Genomic DNA, 16,850 nt, shown 5'->3' with positions numbered 1-16,850 from the left:
TATCTCACCTCATTTGCTCACATTGTATAAGACCTATTTTTCTACTGTATTATTGACTGTATGTTTGTTTTACTCCATGTGTAACTCTGTGTTGTTGTATGTGTCAAACTGCTTTGCTTTATCTTGTCCAAGTGCAATTGTAAATGAGAACTTGTTCTCAACTTGCCTACCTGGTTAAATAAAGGTGAAATAAAATAAATAAAAAACATTTGTAAAGGTAGTAGTAGTAACATTTGTAGCAGTATCAGCAGTAGCAGTAGTAACATTTGTTAGAGTAGTAGTAACATGTGTAGTAGTAGTAGTAGTAGTAGTAACATTTGTAACAATAGTATTAGTAACATTTGTAGCAGTAGTAGTAGTAGTAGTAGTAGTAGTAGTAGTAGTAACATTTGTAGTAATAGTAGTAGTAGTAACATTTGTAGTAGTAGTAGTAGTAGTAGTAACATTTGTAGTAGTAGTAGTAGTAGTAGTAGTAGTAGTAGTAGTAGTAGTAGTAACATGTATAGCAGTAGTAGTATCATTTGTAGCAGTAGTAGTACTAGTAATAACATTTGTAGCAGTAGTAACATTTGTAGCAGTAGTAGTAGTAGTAGTAGTGACATTTATAGCAGTAGCTGTAGTGTGTATAGAGCCAGTAGATAGGGTAGGTACCTTTGAGGCAGACCCAGTAGCTCTTCCACTTCCTCCTGGTGGCTGACTCCACCTTCTTGCTTTTCTTGTGAACCAGGAAGTTCTTGACGGCCAGCCGGCCTGCCTTCCGCACAGTTCCCTGGACAACGCTGTGCAGGGGATCTGATTGGTAGGCTGAACTCATGGTGCTCTGCTCGTCACTCAGGGCTGACCCCGCCTCCTCCAGACTCTCTGTCTGACACGAGCTCATCTCCAACTCCTGATCATAACATTACATTCAAATCAATAAAGCTTTATTGTCCCCGAACTGCATTTTGTTTACAGCTTAAAATACATAGACAGACAAAGGACTGAAAACAGCAAACCCCCTGAGAGCCTGGTTCTTCTCTAGGTTTCTTCTTAGGTTCCTGCCTTTCTAGGAAGTTTTTCCTAGCCACCGTGCTTCTACACCTGCATTGCTTGCTGTTTGGGGGTTTTAGACTGGGTTTGTGTATCACTTTGTGACATCTGCCGATGTAAAATGGGCTTTATAAATCAATTTGATTTGAAACACACATAGAGTGATGATGATTGTGATCATGGATGGATGGGTGTGTGTGTGTGTGTGTGTGTGTGTGTGTGTGTGTGTGTGTGTGTCTGTGTGTGAACCAGAACCACTACCCACCTGTCTGAAGTTCTCGTAGACCCCCTGGACCCCCTCACTGGGCGCTCCCCCGCTGCTGCTTCCGCTGTCACTGCCAGCGAACAGGCTCCGCCCCGCCGCCGAGCACACGGAGAAGGACATAGAAATGTTTTTATAGCGCCGGGACTGATGCTCCGCCCCCGACGCCGTCACCCCGTCAATGCCACTGTCCTCGTACTCACTGCCCTCTCCGGCAGTCACATCCTGGAAACACACAGGTAGAAGTGACACACACACACACGACACAGGTAGAGGTGACACACACACACACGACACAGGTAGAGGTGAGACACACACACACATACATGACACAGGTAGAGGTGAGACACACACACACACACGACACAGGTAGAGGTGAGACACACACACACACGACACAGGTAGAGGTGAGACACACACACACACACACACACGACACAGGTAGAGGTGAGACACACACACACACACGACACAGGTAGAGGTGAGACACACACACACACGACACAGGTAGAGGTGAGACACACACACACACACACAACACAGGTAGAGGTGAGACACACACACACACACAGGTAGAAATGAGACACACACACGACACAGGTATAGGTGAGACAGACACACACACACACACACACGACACAGGTAGAGATGAGACAGACACACACACACGACACAGGTAGAGATGAGACAGACACACACAGTCTATGGACACTTGTTGCATTCTATTGGTCTCCAGGCATGTGGTCAGACTGACAGAGAACCAAGCTTCAGTCCTGTCACACCAGCAGCCCTTTACCTTGAGTAGAGTTCATACGGTCTCTGCGGATATAGAGGTGGCAACCCTGCCTTTAAAAATCCAACATGTTGAGGTCACTGATCCTACCCTGTCCTACCTTAGCCTAGTCTACAGACAGGTCTTTCTAGGAACTAGGGTACCGCTGAGGATGTCCTACACTGGACAACTTGTTACAGCTGTTGATAAGGTCATTGACAATAATGAATCATATTTTTTTTTTAAAAGGTCTAAGATCTAAGGGGGGGGGATCAATAGTTTTATATATTCAATACAATTGATTTAAACTGTTGATTTAAACTGTTTAACCCTTTATCATGCTTGGTGTCTTGACGGATTTGTCCAAAATCATGTGACATAAAACATGACTTTTCTGTCCTTGCATTTATGGCAGTGTATATTGTCGTTATGGCTTATATTAAGCATTAATGACTTAAATTAGACATTGAACTTGAACCCTGGAAGTATCCTGAAATCTAGCTGTCAGACAGTTTTTTTTTTTGTATAGAGTTCTCAGAAATACAGTGTAACATTTAGTGTCTCTTTATGTTAAGAGGTGAAAACAGTCTTCGTGAGCTCACAAATCCAAAAATAATTCATGTGATTGACACTTAAAACCTAAAATCGATACTGTCATTAACGTGGTTCTTCACTAATGATGCATAAATACTTGTTGCATTTGGTGTCGATCTGTCTATTTACACCTTGATATCATCATCATCATCATCATCATCTGATCAAGTAAAGAATTTTTCCCGAATGACAGTCAAGTGATGAACAGTTGTTGTGATAGTGAATGTTATGCAACAACAGACCAAGTGCTGGAACAAAAATCGGTGTCCAGAGTATTTAGGTGTTTCTTTCATTACGCAGGTCAAGACAGTTGTTGTGTCTGGATCCACATTGGATCTAACATCCTTAGTGACTTGATGTTGATCATCTGTTGTTGTCTGCTTCATTTACAGCAGGGTCTCCTTAGATTTAACAGAGAAAGTATCAATGCAATATTTTCCATATGTTTTTGTTTTGCTCGGATTGGACACTGTGTCTGTGTATGAGTCTGTGTATGATAGACTTTTGCGCAACACCCAACACTATTCCTATGAATTATTCTGGATTTAATGCCAACAAATTACAGCCTAGTGGGCTACTCAATATGATCTGGTAATGAAATAACATGACAAATACATTTTGGTTTCCATGTTAAACAGTACAGTAAGGGGCTTGAAGTAGTCTACTTAGAACTTGACGTTGGAGCTCAGAAATTCAAGTACTGGAATAGGTTCTACCTTGAAAATCAGACATTTCCTCAATTTGGTGTTTGAAATGTCTTTGTAATTATTGTAGCCAATTTATAAGAACTTATCCTGCTCTTTTAGAATTATCCGCAATTAAATGTTTTGTATTTAGTTTTTTTTTGGTGAGAAATGTGGCCTCTTTTGTTTGTTTTCCCCGCTGCTTCAACTGAAGGGTGTTGCTCTAGTCAGTTGGTTATTATGAGGACGACAACATCTAATGTTGTCTTCAACTTGGATTTCCATACAAGTCCTTCCATTACTAAAGCAACCTGGTTTTTGGTCGCTTTCTCATTTTAAAAACAGCGACGGGAAGATTTAAATGGTGAGATGAATGCTACCTCTATTCTTGGCTTTATTATGTGTGCCTGGGTCGGTCACATACCCACCAATGCATCCAATTATTATATATTTTTTAGTACTTTTCACCCCTTTTTCTCCACAATTTTGAGATATCGAATTGGTAGTTACAGTCTTGTCCCATCGATGCAACTCCCGTACGGACTCGAGAGAGGCGAAACTCTCCTCTCCAACTCTCTCCTCACCCCCAACTCTCCAACTCTCTTCACCCCCAACTCTCCTCACCAACTCTTCTCACCCCCAACTCTCCAACTCTGCTCACCCCCAACTCTCCTCACCCCCAACTCTCCTCACTCCCAACTCTCCAACTCTGCTCACCCCCAACTCTCATCACCCCCAACTCTCCAACTCTGCTCACCCCCAACTCACCAACTCTCCTATGCCTGAGGTTTTGCCCTCTCCTCTGACTGACATGGGAATCTAAGAATTGTCCAACCAAACTGTCTCCAGGCAGGTCACGATGCGATCGGCGGCTACATTCACCCGCTGCCCGCACCATGGCGATGTGGCCAACACACATGCAGGCACACACACACACACACAAAAACATACACATTTTACTGTCACACTGTTACCCAGACCCCCCACATTATCATAACAAAGGACCGAGTGTGTAAAGCAGTGATTTTACACAGACCCATACGAGCACAGCAGACCTGCTTTCTCTTTACGCTTAATCCATTTCGGACCTTGTTATCAACTCTAGGAACAGGACCGACAGAGTAATATCTCTCAGACACAATGAGAAAAAAATAGGCAGGAGTCTTCAGAGACAGAGAGGGGTATATATAGGGTTAGTGAATAGGGAGCTTTAGGTTTCAGAGCAGCTTTCTATAATAATATTCTGGGGCTGCTGCAGAGAGAGAGACAGACAGACAGACGGACGGACGGACGGACGGACGGACGGACGGACGGAGAGAAGGAGAAAGAGAGACAGGCAGAAGGAGAGAAGGAGAAAGAGAGACAGACAGGAGAGTGCGAGCGAGATGGAGAGAGAAATAGAAAAAGAGAACGATATACATACACACACACACACAGACACACACAAACAACGCTTAAAAAAAAACACACGCACAAACAAACAAAGGAACACACACACAGACACACCACCTACAAACACACACTGCTTTCAGACACAAACACATCATATACATATTTATGAGCTCGATAAAGATGTAAGTAAACAAAAACACAAATCCTCCACTCTCATTTGTTTGTTTTCATGTGGAGTGGAATCACATTCACATCGACTCCGGATCTGACTAAAATCAGTATCATATTAGTGTTATACCATGGCATTCTTCAATACTCATTTCTGATTGGCTTGAACGGCATTCTAGAGCCTGCATTATTTCCCTATAACGCACGGTACATCAGCACGGTAGAATTCAATGGCTACAGTTCATCTTTACATGTTTTATGTTTGAGCTGCTTTTGAAAGCAAAAGTCAATTTGAAAACATTATTGGCATTGTTGAATTAGATTTTCATAATAGCAAGCTACAGGACTGATGGTTTGATTAGCTAAACAAGCAAGTCTGTTTGTTTACCACAGCCACTACTGTAGCCGTCTAGTAAACTTGCTAGCTCAATCAGTGGATGTTACACACATTTCTACCTGCATTATCGATCATAGTGTGTTGCTGGAAAAACATTTCCGTTCAAAATACCGTTCAAAAGTTTGGGGTCACTTAGAAATGTCCTTGTTTTTGAAAGAAAAGCATTTTTTTTTTGGCTCCATTAAAATAACATCAAATTAATCAGAAATACAGTGTAGACATTGTTAATGTTGTAAATGACTATTGTAGCTAGAAACGGCTGATTTTTTTTATGGAATATCTACATAGGCGTACAGAAGCCTATTATCAGCAATCATCACTCCTGTGTTCCAATGGCACGTTATGTTAGCTAATTCAAGTTTAGCATTTTAAAAGGCTAATTGATCATTAGAAAACCTTTTGCAATTATGTGAGCACAGCTGAAAACTGTTGTGCTAATTAAAGAAGCAATAAAACTGGCCTTTTTAGACTAGTTGAGTATCTGGAGCATCAGCATTTGTGGGTTCGATTACAGGCTCAAAATGGCCAGAAACAAAGTACTTTCCTCTGAAACTCGTCAGTCTATTCTTGTTCTGAGAAATGAAGGCTATTCCATGTGAGAAATTGACAAGAAACTGAAGATCTCGTACAACGCTGTGTACTACTCCCTTCACAGAACAGCGCAAACTGTCTCTAACCAGAATAGAAAGAGGAGTGGGAGGCCCCGGTGCACAACTGAGCAAGAGGACAAGTACATTAGAGTGTCTAGTTTAAGAAACAGACGCCTCACAAGTCCTCAACTGGCAGCTTCATTAAATAGTGAAGAGGCGACTCCGGGATGCTGGCCTTCTAGGCAGAGTTCCTCTGTCCAGTGTCTGTGTTCTTTTGCCCATCTTAATCTTTTATTTTTATTGGCCAGTCTGAGATATGGCTTCTTCTTTGCAACTCTGCCTAGAAGGCCAGCATCCCGGAGTCGCCTCTTCACTGTTGACGTTGAACCTGGTGTTTTGCCGGTACTATTGACTTCATCACAACTTGTATTTATGAGAGGTATTGACATGTTGAATGCACCGAGCTGTCTGTCTAAACTACTGGCACACTGCTCGGACACCCATGCATACCCCACAAGACATGGGATGGGGCCACAGTGTCTCCTGACCCCTCTTGTCTCAGCCTCCATTTTTATGCTGCAGTAGTTTATGTGTCGGGGGGCTAGGGTCAGTCTGATACATCTGGAGTATTTCTCTTGTCTTTTCCGGTGTCCTGTGTGAATTTAAATATGCTCTCTCTAATTCTCTCTTTCTTTCTTTCTCTCTCTCGGAGGACCTGAGCCCTAGGACCATGCTTCAGGACTACCTGGCTTGATGACTCCTTGCTGTCCCCAGTTCACCTGGCCGCGCTGCTGCTCCAGTTCCAACTGTTCTGCCTGCAGCTATGGAACCCTGACCTGTTCACCGGACGTGCTACCTGTCCCAGACCTGTTGTCCCAGACCTGCTGGAACCCTGACCTGTTCACCGGACGTGCTACCTGTCCCAGACCTGCTGTCCCAGACCTGCTGGAACCCTGACCTATTCACCGGACGTGCTACCTGTCCCAGACCTGCGGTTTTTAACTCTCTAGAGACAGCAGGAGCAGTAGAGATACTCTCAAAGATCGGCTATGAAAAAGCCAACTGACACTTACTCTTGTGTTACTGACTTGTTGCACCCTCGACAACTACTATGATTATTATTATTTGACCATGCTGGTCTTTTATGAACATTTGAACATCTAGGCCATGTGCTGTTATAATCTCCACCCGGCACAGCCAGAAGAGGACTGGCCACCCCTCATAGCCTGGTTCCTCTCTAGGTTTCTTCCTAGGTTTTGGCCTTTCTAGGGAGTTTTTCCTAGCCACCGTGCTTCTACACCTGCATTCCTTGCTGTTTGGGGTTTTAGGCTGGGTTTCTGTACAGCACTTTGAGATATCAGCTGATGTAAGAAGGGCTATATAAATACATTTGATTTGATTTGAAGAGGTCTCTTCACAGTCCCCAACTCCAGAACAGACTATGGGAGGCACACAGTACTACATAGAGCCATGACTACATGGAACTCTATTCCACAACAAGTAACTTATGCCAGCAGTAAAATTAGATTTAAAAAAACAGATAGAAATATACCTTATGGAACAGCGGGGACAGTGAAGCAACACTATACACATGGATTTTCTGGTATAGATATGTTGTAGTACCGTAGAAGCCTGAGGACACACACTTAATATGTTGTGAAATATGTTATGAATGTATTGTTATGTTTTTTAAATGTATAACTGCCTTAATTTTGCTGGACCCCGGGAAAAGTAGCTGCTGCCTTGACAGGAACTGATGGGGATCCATAATAAACCCCAGGAAGAGTAGCTGCTGCCTTGGCAGGAACTAATGGGGATCCATAATAAACCCCAGGAAGAGTAGCTGCTGCCTTGGCAGGAACTAATGGGGATCCATAATAAACCCCAGGAAGAGTAGCTGCTGCCTTGGCAGGAACTAATGGGGATCCATAATAAACCCCAGGAAGAGTAGCTGCTGCCTTGGCAGGAACTAATGACATTTCATAACAAACCTCAGGAAGAGTAGCTGTTGCCTTGGCAGGAACTAATGGGGATCCATAATAAACCCCAGGAAGAGTAGCTGCTCTCTTGGCAGGAACTAATGGGGATCCATAATAAACCCCAGGAAGAGTAGCTGCTGCCTTGACACGAACTAATGGGGATCCATAATAAACCCCAGGAAGAGTAGCTGCTGCCTTGACACGAACTAATGGGGATCCATAATAAACCCCAGGAAGAGTAGCTGCTGCCTTGGCAGGAACTAATGGGGATCCATAATAAACCCCAGGAAGAGTAGCTGCTGTCTTGGCAGGAACTAATGGGGATCCATAATAAACCCCAGGAAGAGTAGCTGCTGCCTTGGCAGGAACTAATGGGGATCCATAATAAACCCAAGGAAGAGTAGCTGCTGCCTTGGCAGGAACTAATGGGGATCCATAATAAACCCCAGGAAGAGTAGCCGCTGCCTTGGCAGGAACTAATGGGGATCCATAATAAACCCCAGGAAGAGTAGCTTCTGCCTTAGCAGGAAGTAATGGGGATCCATAATAAATACAAATGAACACATTTCTAGCAGCAAAATGTGTTAATTTATAGCCGTGGTATAAAAAGGGAGAATCAACCAGGGGCTCTATGGGTTCTCTGGAACATAATGCGACTCCGTGGAAGGTCAGTTCCACTCCTCTAGCGTGCCGTGGAACACACCTTCCACCTCGTTCATTAGTTTCCATAGAACGCGTCGCCCCTCGTTAATGATCCCTTACGTATCCTACCGGTGTGGTCTGTGATATGCCTTCAGTGTGTATCCTATGACTAAAAACAAACATGGAGTCAGTGTAACAACATTGTGACATCCTACCTGTATGGTCTGTGCCCTGCGTCCCTGCATGGTGGAGCAGGTGGCAGCCCGGTGATTGGTTAGCCCCTCAGACAGGCAGTGTGAGCGTCGGCAGGGCAGAGTATAAGCTCCGTACGAGTTCCCATCATCCTCCTCTTCCTCCTCCGGAGACACCATCTTCTCACCCTCCCGGGCGGAGCGGTTAGCGTCATGGTGCCACTTAGCGTAGCGTCCAGCGGGCCGGCGGGTCGCTGTCTTCTGACCCCCGTAGAGCTGGTCAAGGGAGTTGGCCCGGCCTACTGCCTCCAGACCCTCCAAACCCTCCAGACCCTCAGGGGACACGAGCCCCAGCAGGCCGTCACAATCAGGGAAGTCCTCTGCCTCCTCCGTGTCGATGATCTCCTCTGTGCTAAAAAAATAAATACAATTTAAAAAAGAGAGAGTGACGGAATTTGAATGGACTTGAACTGACAACCCTCCGGTTGGCCGCTTCTCTACATTTACATGTTAGTCATTTAGCATATCCAGAGTCATCCAGAGTGACTTACAGTTAGTGCATTCATCTTCAGGTAACTAAGTAAGACAACCTCACATCACAGTCATAGTATATCACAGTCATTCTCTAACCTGGTGAGGTGTTCCCTGGCTGAGGTCTGACTTCTCTAACCTGTTGAGGTGTTCCCTGACTGAGGTCTGACTTCTCTAACCTGGTGAGGTGTTCCTGGCTGAGGTCTGACTTCTCTAACCTGGTGAGGTGTTCCCTGGCTAAGGTCTGACTTCTCTAACCTGGTGAGGTGTTCCCTGGCTAAGGTCTGACTTCTCTAACCTGGTGAGGTGTTCCCTGACTGAGGTCTGACTTCTCTAACCTGGTGAGGTGTTCCCTGGCTGAGGTCTGACTTCTCTAACCTGGTGAGGTGTTCCTGGCTGAGGTCTGACTTCTCTAACCTGGTGAGGTGTTCCTGGCTGAGGTCTGACTTCTCTAACCTGGTGAGGTGTTCCCTGGCTGAGGTCTGACTTCTTTAACCTGGTGAGGTGTTCCCTGACTAAGGTCTGACTTCTCTAACCTGGTGAGGTGTTCCCTGACTGAGGTCTGACTTCTCTAACCTGGTGAGGTGTTCCCTGGCTGAGGTCTGACTTCTCTAACCTGGTGAGGTGTTCCCTGGCTGAGGTCTGACTTCTCTAACCTGGTGAGGTGTTCCCTGGCTAAGGTCTGACTTCTCTAACCTGGTGAGGTGTTCCTGGCTGAGGTCTGACTTCTCTAACCTGGTGAGGTGTTCCTGGCTGAGGTCTGACAGACTGAACTCCAGACTGTCTTCTCTCCACATGTCGGCTGATTTGGATCTCTTCTTCTTGAAGCTGACCACCTCTCGGGGTTCCCTGGGTCCGTCTCTGGTCTTCTGAAGGTAGGTCATCTCCCCCGTGTTACTGTATAGGCCTAGTCCTCTGTCCTGTAGACCCTGGGGTTCGTGGGGGCCAGCCCTAGGAGACGCTGCGTCTAGATGGAGCCCTACAGACGGGTTGTCTAGGCGGGTATGGAAGGAGACGGGCCGGAGGTTCATGGCCATGCGGTCCACCCAGATAGGAGAGGAGAAGTCTGACAGGACATTGGTCTGGTTGAAGGGCTCCTGGGAGTGATCCGCTAAGGACTGTGGGATACTAGGTGTGCTGCTGGAACGCGTGGAGGTCTCAGAGTTACAGTGATCTACTTTGACTTGCGAGGCGTGACAGTCACGGGAACGGCAGGTGGAACCAGAGCTGGACTGGGACTGATGGTGCTTGTTGGAGATGCGGAGAGATCGAGACATGTGTTTACGGGACAGGTGGACATGTTGGGTGCCGTAGAAGGCACGGTCGCCGTTCTGGCTCTCCACGTTGCCCATGGTTACAGTCTACAACAGAAAAGACAGGTAACTACACAGATAAACAACTCGTGATGTTACAGAGATACGTGTCAAAACCCCAACATTTGAATTATAGAGAATTCACTGAGTAAACACACTATGCCCTGCATACAATAACATAACCGACATCCGTATCAAAAATGTAATCTTGCTAAGAACTTAGATCATGTACTAGTTAACCAACCTGCAGTCTGGTGGTGACGCCACTGGCATGTTGAGTTTCAACCGTCAGGCTGTCTATCCAATCACAGAGAGAGAATGGTCCTGATGCCGCTGGTATGTATTCAAAAGATCTGGAGGAGAGAGAAAACAGAAACTCTGTTCAGTCATCGCAGTTAAAAAAAGAACAAAACTTACAATAGTCTTTCTGGAGGAACATGAACTTCACAAGAGGAGGGACTCTGCCTGCTGGGAATCAATTTGCAGACATTTTGTGTTTAAAGTTGAACATATTTTAAATGACCCAATCAGTGACTGGGACCACACAGAAATGGGGTAGTGAGAATAATGATCAGCTAACAGTTTTACTACGACCTGAGAGAGTCACAGCTTTACTACAAACCATACGCCTGTACTAAGCTAGCAGGCTGGTTTTACTGGGCTATGAAATATGTTTTTAAGTTTGGTTGCCACTAGTTACAACAATACCTAATAAACTGTAGGAAAAGTCACATAAGCACTTCTGATTGTACCACACACACACACACACACTCACACAGCAAAGACAAATAAATACCACAGCCTCTACAACATTAGTTCTTTACACAGGGATGCTCTGTGGATGAGTGTCCAGATGTCCCTTTTTGACTAGAATCTGATTAAAAGTTGTATCAATCTGTACTCTATCAGAGCAGGGTTTTAATAGTTTAATGTCGGGCTCCCGAGTGGCACAGCGGTCTAAGGTACCGCATCTCAGTGCTAGAGGCGTCACTACAGACCCTGGTTCGATTCCAGGCTGTATCACAACCTGTCGTGATTGGGAGTCCCATAAGGCTGCGCACAATTTGCCCAGCGTCGTCCGGGATAGGGTTTGGTCAGTGTTGGCCGTCATTGTAAATAAGAATTTGTTCTTAAAACCTCTCTGGGCTAGGTGGGACGTGACCGTCCCACACTATTCAACAGGCAGTGATATAGCATGGCGCAAAATACAAAACAGCAAAAATATCATAATTTCAATTTCTCAAACATACGACTATTTTACACCATTTTAAAGATAAACTTCTCGTTAATCCAACCACATTATCCGATTTCAAAAAGGCTTTACAGCGAAAGCAAAACATTAGATTATGTTAGGAGAGTACATAGACAAAAATAACCACACAGCCATTTTCCATGCAAGGACATGTGTCACAAAAACCAAAAACACAGCTAAATGAAGCACTAACCTTTGACGATCTTCATCAGATGACACTCCTAGGACATCTTGTTACACAATACATGTATGTTTTGTTCGATAAAGTTCATATTTATATCCAAAAACAGCATTTTACATTGGCGCGTGATGTTCAGAAAATGTATTCCCACCAAAACCGCCGGTGAATATGCACATCAATTTACAAAAATACTCATCATAAACGTTGACAAAATACATAACAATTATTTTAAGAATTATAGATACAGTACTCCTTTATGCAACCGCTGTATCAGATTTTAAAATAGCTTTACGGAGAAAGCACATTTTTCAATATTCTGAGTACATAGCTCAGCCATCACAGCAAGCTATACAGACACCCGCCAAGTTCGGGGTCCCCTAAACTCAGAATTAGTATTATAAATATTCTCTTACCTTTGCTGATCTTTGTCAGAATGCACTCCAGGACTGCTACTTCCACAAGAAATTTTGTTTTTGTTCGAAATAATCCATATTTATGTCCAAATACCTCCGTTTTGTTTGTGCGTACAGAGCACTATCCAAAGGCATAACGTGCGAGCGCGGTACCAGAGATGAAAAGTCAAAATGTTCCATTACCATACTTAGAAGCATGTCAAACGCTGTTTAAAATCAATCTTTATGGTATTTTTAATGTAAAATTGCGAAAATATTCCAACCGGACAATAGCATATTCATTCAAGAAGAAAAAGAATTAACGGTGCGCTCGCGGGACCGCGCATATCCAATCCCTTTGTCCCCAGGCAGTCCACTCAGTGACTGAGCTACTATACTCTGCCCAGTGACAGGAGAATGCTGAAAGAACTTTCTGAAGGCTGTTGACAGCCAATGGCAGCCTTAGGAAGTGCAACGTGACCCCACAGACACTGTAGTTTCGATAGAGATTCAAAAGAAGAACTACAATTCTCAGACTTTCCACTTCCTGGTTGGATTTTTCTCAGGTTTTTTCCTGCCATATGAGTTCTGTTATACTCACAGACACCATTCAAACAGTTTTAGAAAATTCAGAGCGTTTTCTACCCAAATTGACTAATAATATGCATATTCTAGTTTCTGGGCCAGAGTAGTAACCAGTTTAATTTGGGTGCGTTTTTCATCCGGCTGTGAAAATACTGCCCCCTACACCTTGACAGGAACTGGCTTGCCTAGTTAAATGAAATGTAAAAAAATTGCTCACTGCAGGTTCCTACTCTACTCTCTGTGACTACATCAGAGAGAACAAGAGAGAGAACGAGAGAGCGAGATCGTCAGATCAGGTAACGTTTTTCCACTCCTCAACTGTCCAGTGTTGGTGATGGCCTGGCCACTGGAGCCTCTTCTTGTTTTTATCTGGTAGGAACCCAGTGTTGGTGATGGCCTGGCCACTGGAGCCTCTTCTTGTTTTTATCTGGTAGGAACCCAGTGTTGGTGACGGCCTGGCCACTGGAGCCTCTTCTTGTTTTTATCTGGTAGGAACCCAGTGTTGGTGATGGCCTGGCCACTGGAGCCTCTTCTTGTTTTTATCTGGTAGGAACCCAGTGTTGGTGACGGCCTGGCCACTGGAGCCTCTTCTTGTTTTTATCTGGTAGGAACCCAGTGTTGGTGACGGCCTGGCCACTGGAGCCTCTTCTTGTTTTTATCTGGTAGGAACCCGGTGTGGTCGTCTGTAACAATAGCCCATCCGTGACCAGGATCAATGCTGTTCTGCTCCGTTATATGTCTGTTTGGGTTAGCCTAAATTGCCTGTTAGGCTTGCACGATCCTTGCCATTCTCCTTCGAGGAGATACGTATATATTCTACCAACGGGACATTAAAAATTGTACCATCTTATGTTTCACCGAGTCGTGGCTGAACGGCAGGATTTAAGCTTTATCGGCTGGATAGATGCGCTGACAAACTGGCAAGTGTCTAAACTGACATTTTCAACCTGTCCCTGACTGAGTCTGTAATACCAACATGTTTTAAGCAGACCACCATAGTCCCTGTGCCTTAAGAACACAAAGGTAACCTGCCTAAATGACTACCGACCCGTAGCACTCACGTCTGTAGCCATGAAGTGCTTTGAAAGGCTGGTCATGACTCACATCAACACCATAATCCCAGAAACCCTAGACCCACTCCAATTTGCATACCGCCCCAACAGATCCACAGACGATGCAATCTCTATTGCACTCCACACTGCCCTGGACAAAAGGAACACCTAAGTGAGAATGCTGTTCATTGACTACAGCTCAGCACCATAGTGCCCTCAAAGCTCATCACTAAGCTAAGGACCGTGGGACTAAACACCTCCCTCTGCAACTGGATCCTGGACTTCCTGACAGTCCGCCCCCAGGTGGTAAGGGTAGGCAACAACACATCCGCCACGCTGATCCTCAACACGGGGCCCCTCAAGGGTGCGTGCTCAGTCCCCTCCTGTACTCCCTGTTCACTCATGACTGCATGGCCAGGTACGACTCCAAGTTTGCCGATGACACTACAGTGGTAGGCCTGATCACCGACAACGATGAGACAGCCTACAGGGAGGAGATCAGAGACCTGGCCGTGTGGTGCCAGGATAACAATCTCTCCCTCAACGTAATCAAGACAAAAGGAGATGATTGTGGACTACAGGAAAAGGAGGACCGAGCACGCCCCCATTCTCATCGACTGGGCTGTAATGGAGCAGGTTGAGAGCATCAAGTTCCTTGGTGTCCTCATCACCAACAAACTATCATGGTCCAAACACACCAAGACAGTCGTGAAGAGGGCACGACAATGCCTATTCCCCCTCAGGATACTGAAAAGATTTGGCATGGGTCCTGAGATTCTCAAATGGTTCTACAGCTGCACCATCGAGAGCATCCTGACTGGTTGCATCACTGTCTGGTACGGCAACTTCTCAGCCTCCAACCGCAAGGCGCTACAGACGGTAGTGTGTACGGTCCAGTATGTCACTGGGGCCTAGCTTCCTGCCATCCAGGATGAGGAGAGGAGGGGGGGCGACTGATTGGCCATGACAGAGTACATAAAGCCTGAACATGCCTGGGTTAGGTAGAGTAAGCTGAGCAGCACCAGTTCCTCTGTGTTGGTTGTATGTCAAGCTAGAGTAGGAGGTGGGGGAGGAGTGAGGAAGGGGAGGAGAAAGAGGAGGAGTGAGGAAGGGGAGGAGGAGGAGTGAGGAAGGGGAGGAGAAAGAGGAGGAGTGAGGAAGGGGAGGAGAAAGAGGAGGAGTGAGGAAGGGGAGGAGGAGGAGTGAGGAAGGGGAGGAGAAAGAGGAGGAGGAGTGAGGAAGTGGAGGAGGAGGAGTGAGGAAGGGGAGGAGAAAGAGGATGGGGGCTACAAGTGGGCTCACACCTTCTCGCCACGTTGCACATTTGGGATACAGTAGTCCATCTCTACAGTGGTCCATCTCTACAGTGGTCCTTCTCTACAGTGGTCCATCTCTACAGTGGTCCATCTCTACAGTGGTCCATCTCTACAGTAGTCCATCTCTACAGTGGTCCATCTCTACAGTGGTCCATCTCTACAGTGGTCCATCTCTACAGTAGTCTATCTCTACAGTGGTCTATCTCTACAGTGGTCTATCTCTACAGTGGTCCATCTCTACAGTAGTCCATCTCTACAGTGGTCCATCTCTACAGTGGTCCATCTCTACAGTGGTCCATCTCTACAGTGGTCTATCTCTACAGTGGTCCATCTCTACAGTAGTCCATCTCTACAGTGGTCCATCTCTACAGTGGTCCATCTCTACAGTGGTCCATCTCTACAGTGGTCCATCTCTAAAGTGGTCCATCTCTACAGTGGTCCATCTCTACAGTGGTCCATCTCTACAGTGGTCCATCTCTACAGTGGTCCATCTCTACAGTGGTCCATCTCTACAGTGGTCCATCTCTACAGTGGTCCATCTCTACAGTAGTCCATCTCTACAGTAGTCTATCTCTACAGTGGTCTATCTCCTGAAGGTACTAGCCCGTTAGCCACACTATTCTGACGGAACGAAGGAGAAAAACTAAGATAATGCCTTTTCCTTTTCCTCCTGACGTTCTCCCTTTCATTCACATCTTTTTTAGGACACGCCCTTTGGGAAGGAATTGTCTTTGAGTGTAGCCAGGACAGAGGAGAGAAGAGTTACATGATGATTGACTGTGAAAAGGGATGGTTACATAATGGTTGGAGCTGACCCTGTTTTTTTTGGGGGGGGGGTTCTCTACCCCTCTCTCCATCACTCTCTCCATCCCCCTACCTCGCCACCCACCCCTCCCAGGAAATGCTGCACTGAAGTAACCTTTGATAAAGACTCACGTCAGTTTCACTTCAGTAACACTAGAGACTTTAGCGCACTGTGTCATGTTACTCACTCAGAGGACAGACAGAGAGAGAAAGGAGGGGGAGCGAGAGAGGGGAAAGAGAGAGCGAGAGGGAGGGAGAGAGAGGGGGGCCGAGAAAGGGGGGGAGAGAGCGAGCAAGGGGGAGCAAGAGAGAGAGCGAGAGAGGGCGGAGAGAGAGCGAGAGAGGGCGGAGAGAGAGCGAGAGAGGGGGGAGAGAGCGAGAGGGGGGGGGAGAAAGAGCGAGAGAGAGGGGGGGGAGAAAGAGCGAGAGAGAGGGGGAGAAAAAGCGAGAGACAGAGAGGGGGAGAAAGAGCGAGAGCGAGAGAAAAAGCTTCCGAATGACTGCTTGATGAGATGAGAGCCTTAAGGCAACCCACTGTGCTGCAGCAGGGTTCTTTTTTAAAAGCTGCAGTGTTGAGGGTGGCAGGGTGCGTTAGCTGCGGTGTTGAGGGTGGCAGGGTGCGTTAGCTGCGGTGTTGAGGGTGGCAGGGTGCGTTAGCTGCGGTGTTGAGGGTGGCAGGGTGCGTTAGCTGCGGTGTTGAGGGTGGCAGGGTGCGTTAGCTGCAG

The 16,850-nt window shown here is 46.0% G+C and overlaps 1 protein-coding gene across 1 annotated transcript in view; it reads right to left on the bottom strand.

Annotated features, from left to right (window-relative positions):
* Positions 1-16,850, bottom strand: part of LOC106613327 (rho guanine nucleotide exchange factor TIAM1) — a 140,463-nt gene that overhangs the window by 98,724 nt on the left and 24,889 nt on the right. Inside the window, exons 2-6 of the mRNA XM_082955557.1 lie at positions 10,788-10,896; positions 9,966-10,591; positions 8,724-9,111; positions 1,295-1,516; positions 652-889 (exon numbers count right to left, since the gene is read on the bottom strand). Of these exons, the coding sequence (XP_082811683.1) occupies positions 652-889; positions 1,295-1,516; positions 8,724-9,111; positions 9,966-10,582 (1,465 nt within the window). The 5' untranslated portion in view covers positions 10,583-10,591; positions 10,788-10,896. The remainder of the gene's footprint in view (positions 1-651; positions 890-1,294; positions 1,517-8,723; positions 9,112-9,965; positions 10,592-10,787; positions 10,897-16,850) is intronic.

Source organism: Salmo salar, chromosome 09 (genome assembly GCF_965601325.2).
Source record: "Salmo salar chromosome 09, fSalSal1, whole genome shotgun sequence".
NCBI classification, from domain to species: domain Eukaryota; kingdom Metazoa; phylum Chordata; class Actinopteri; order Salmoniformes; family Salmonidae; genus Salmo; species Salmo salar.
This window is presented reverse-complemented; position numbering and strand designations above follow the sequence as displayed.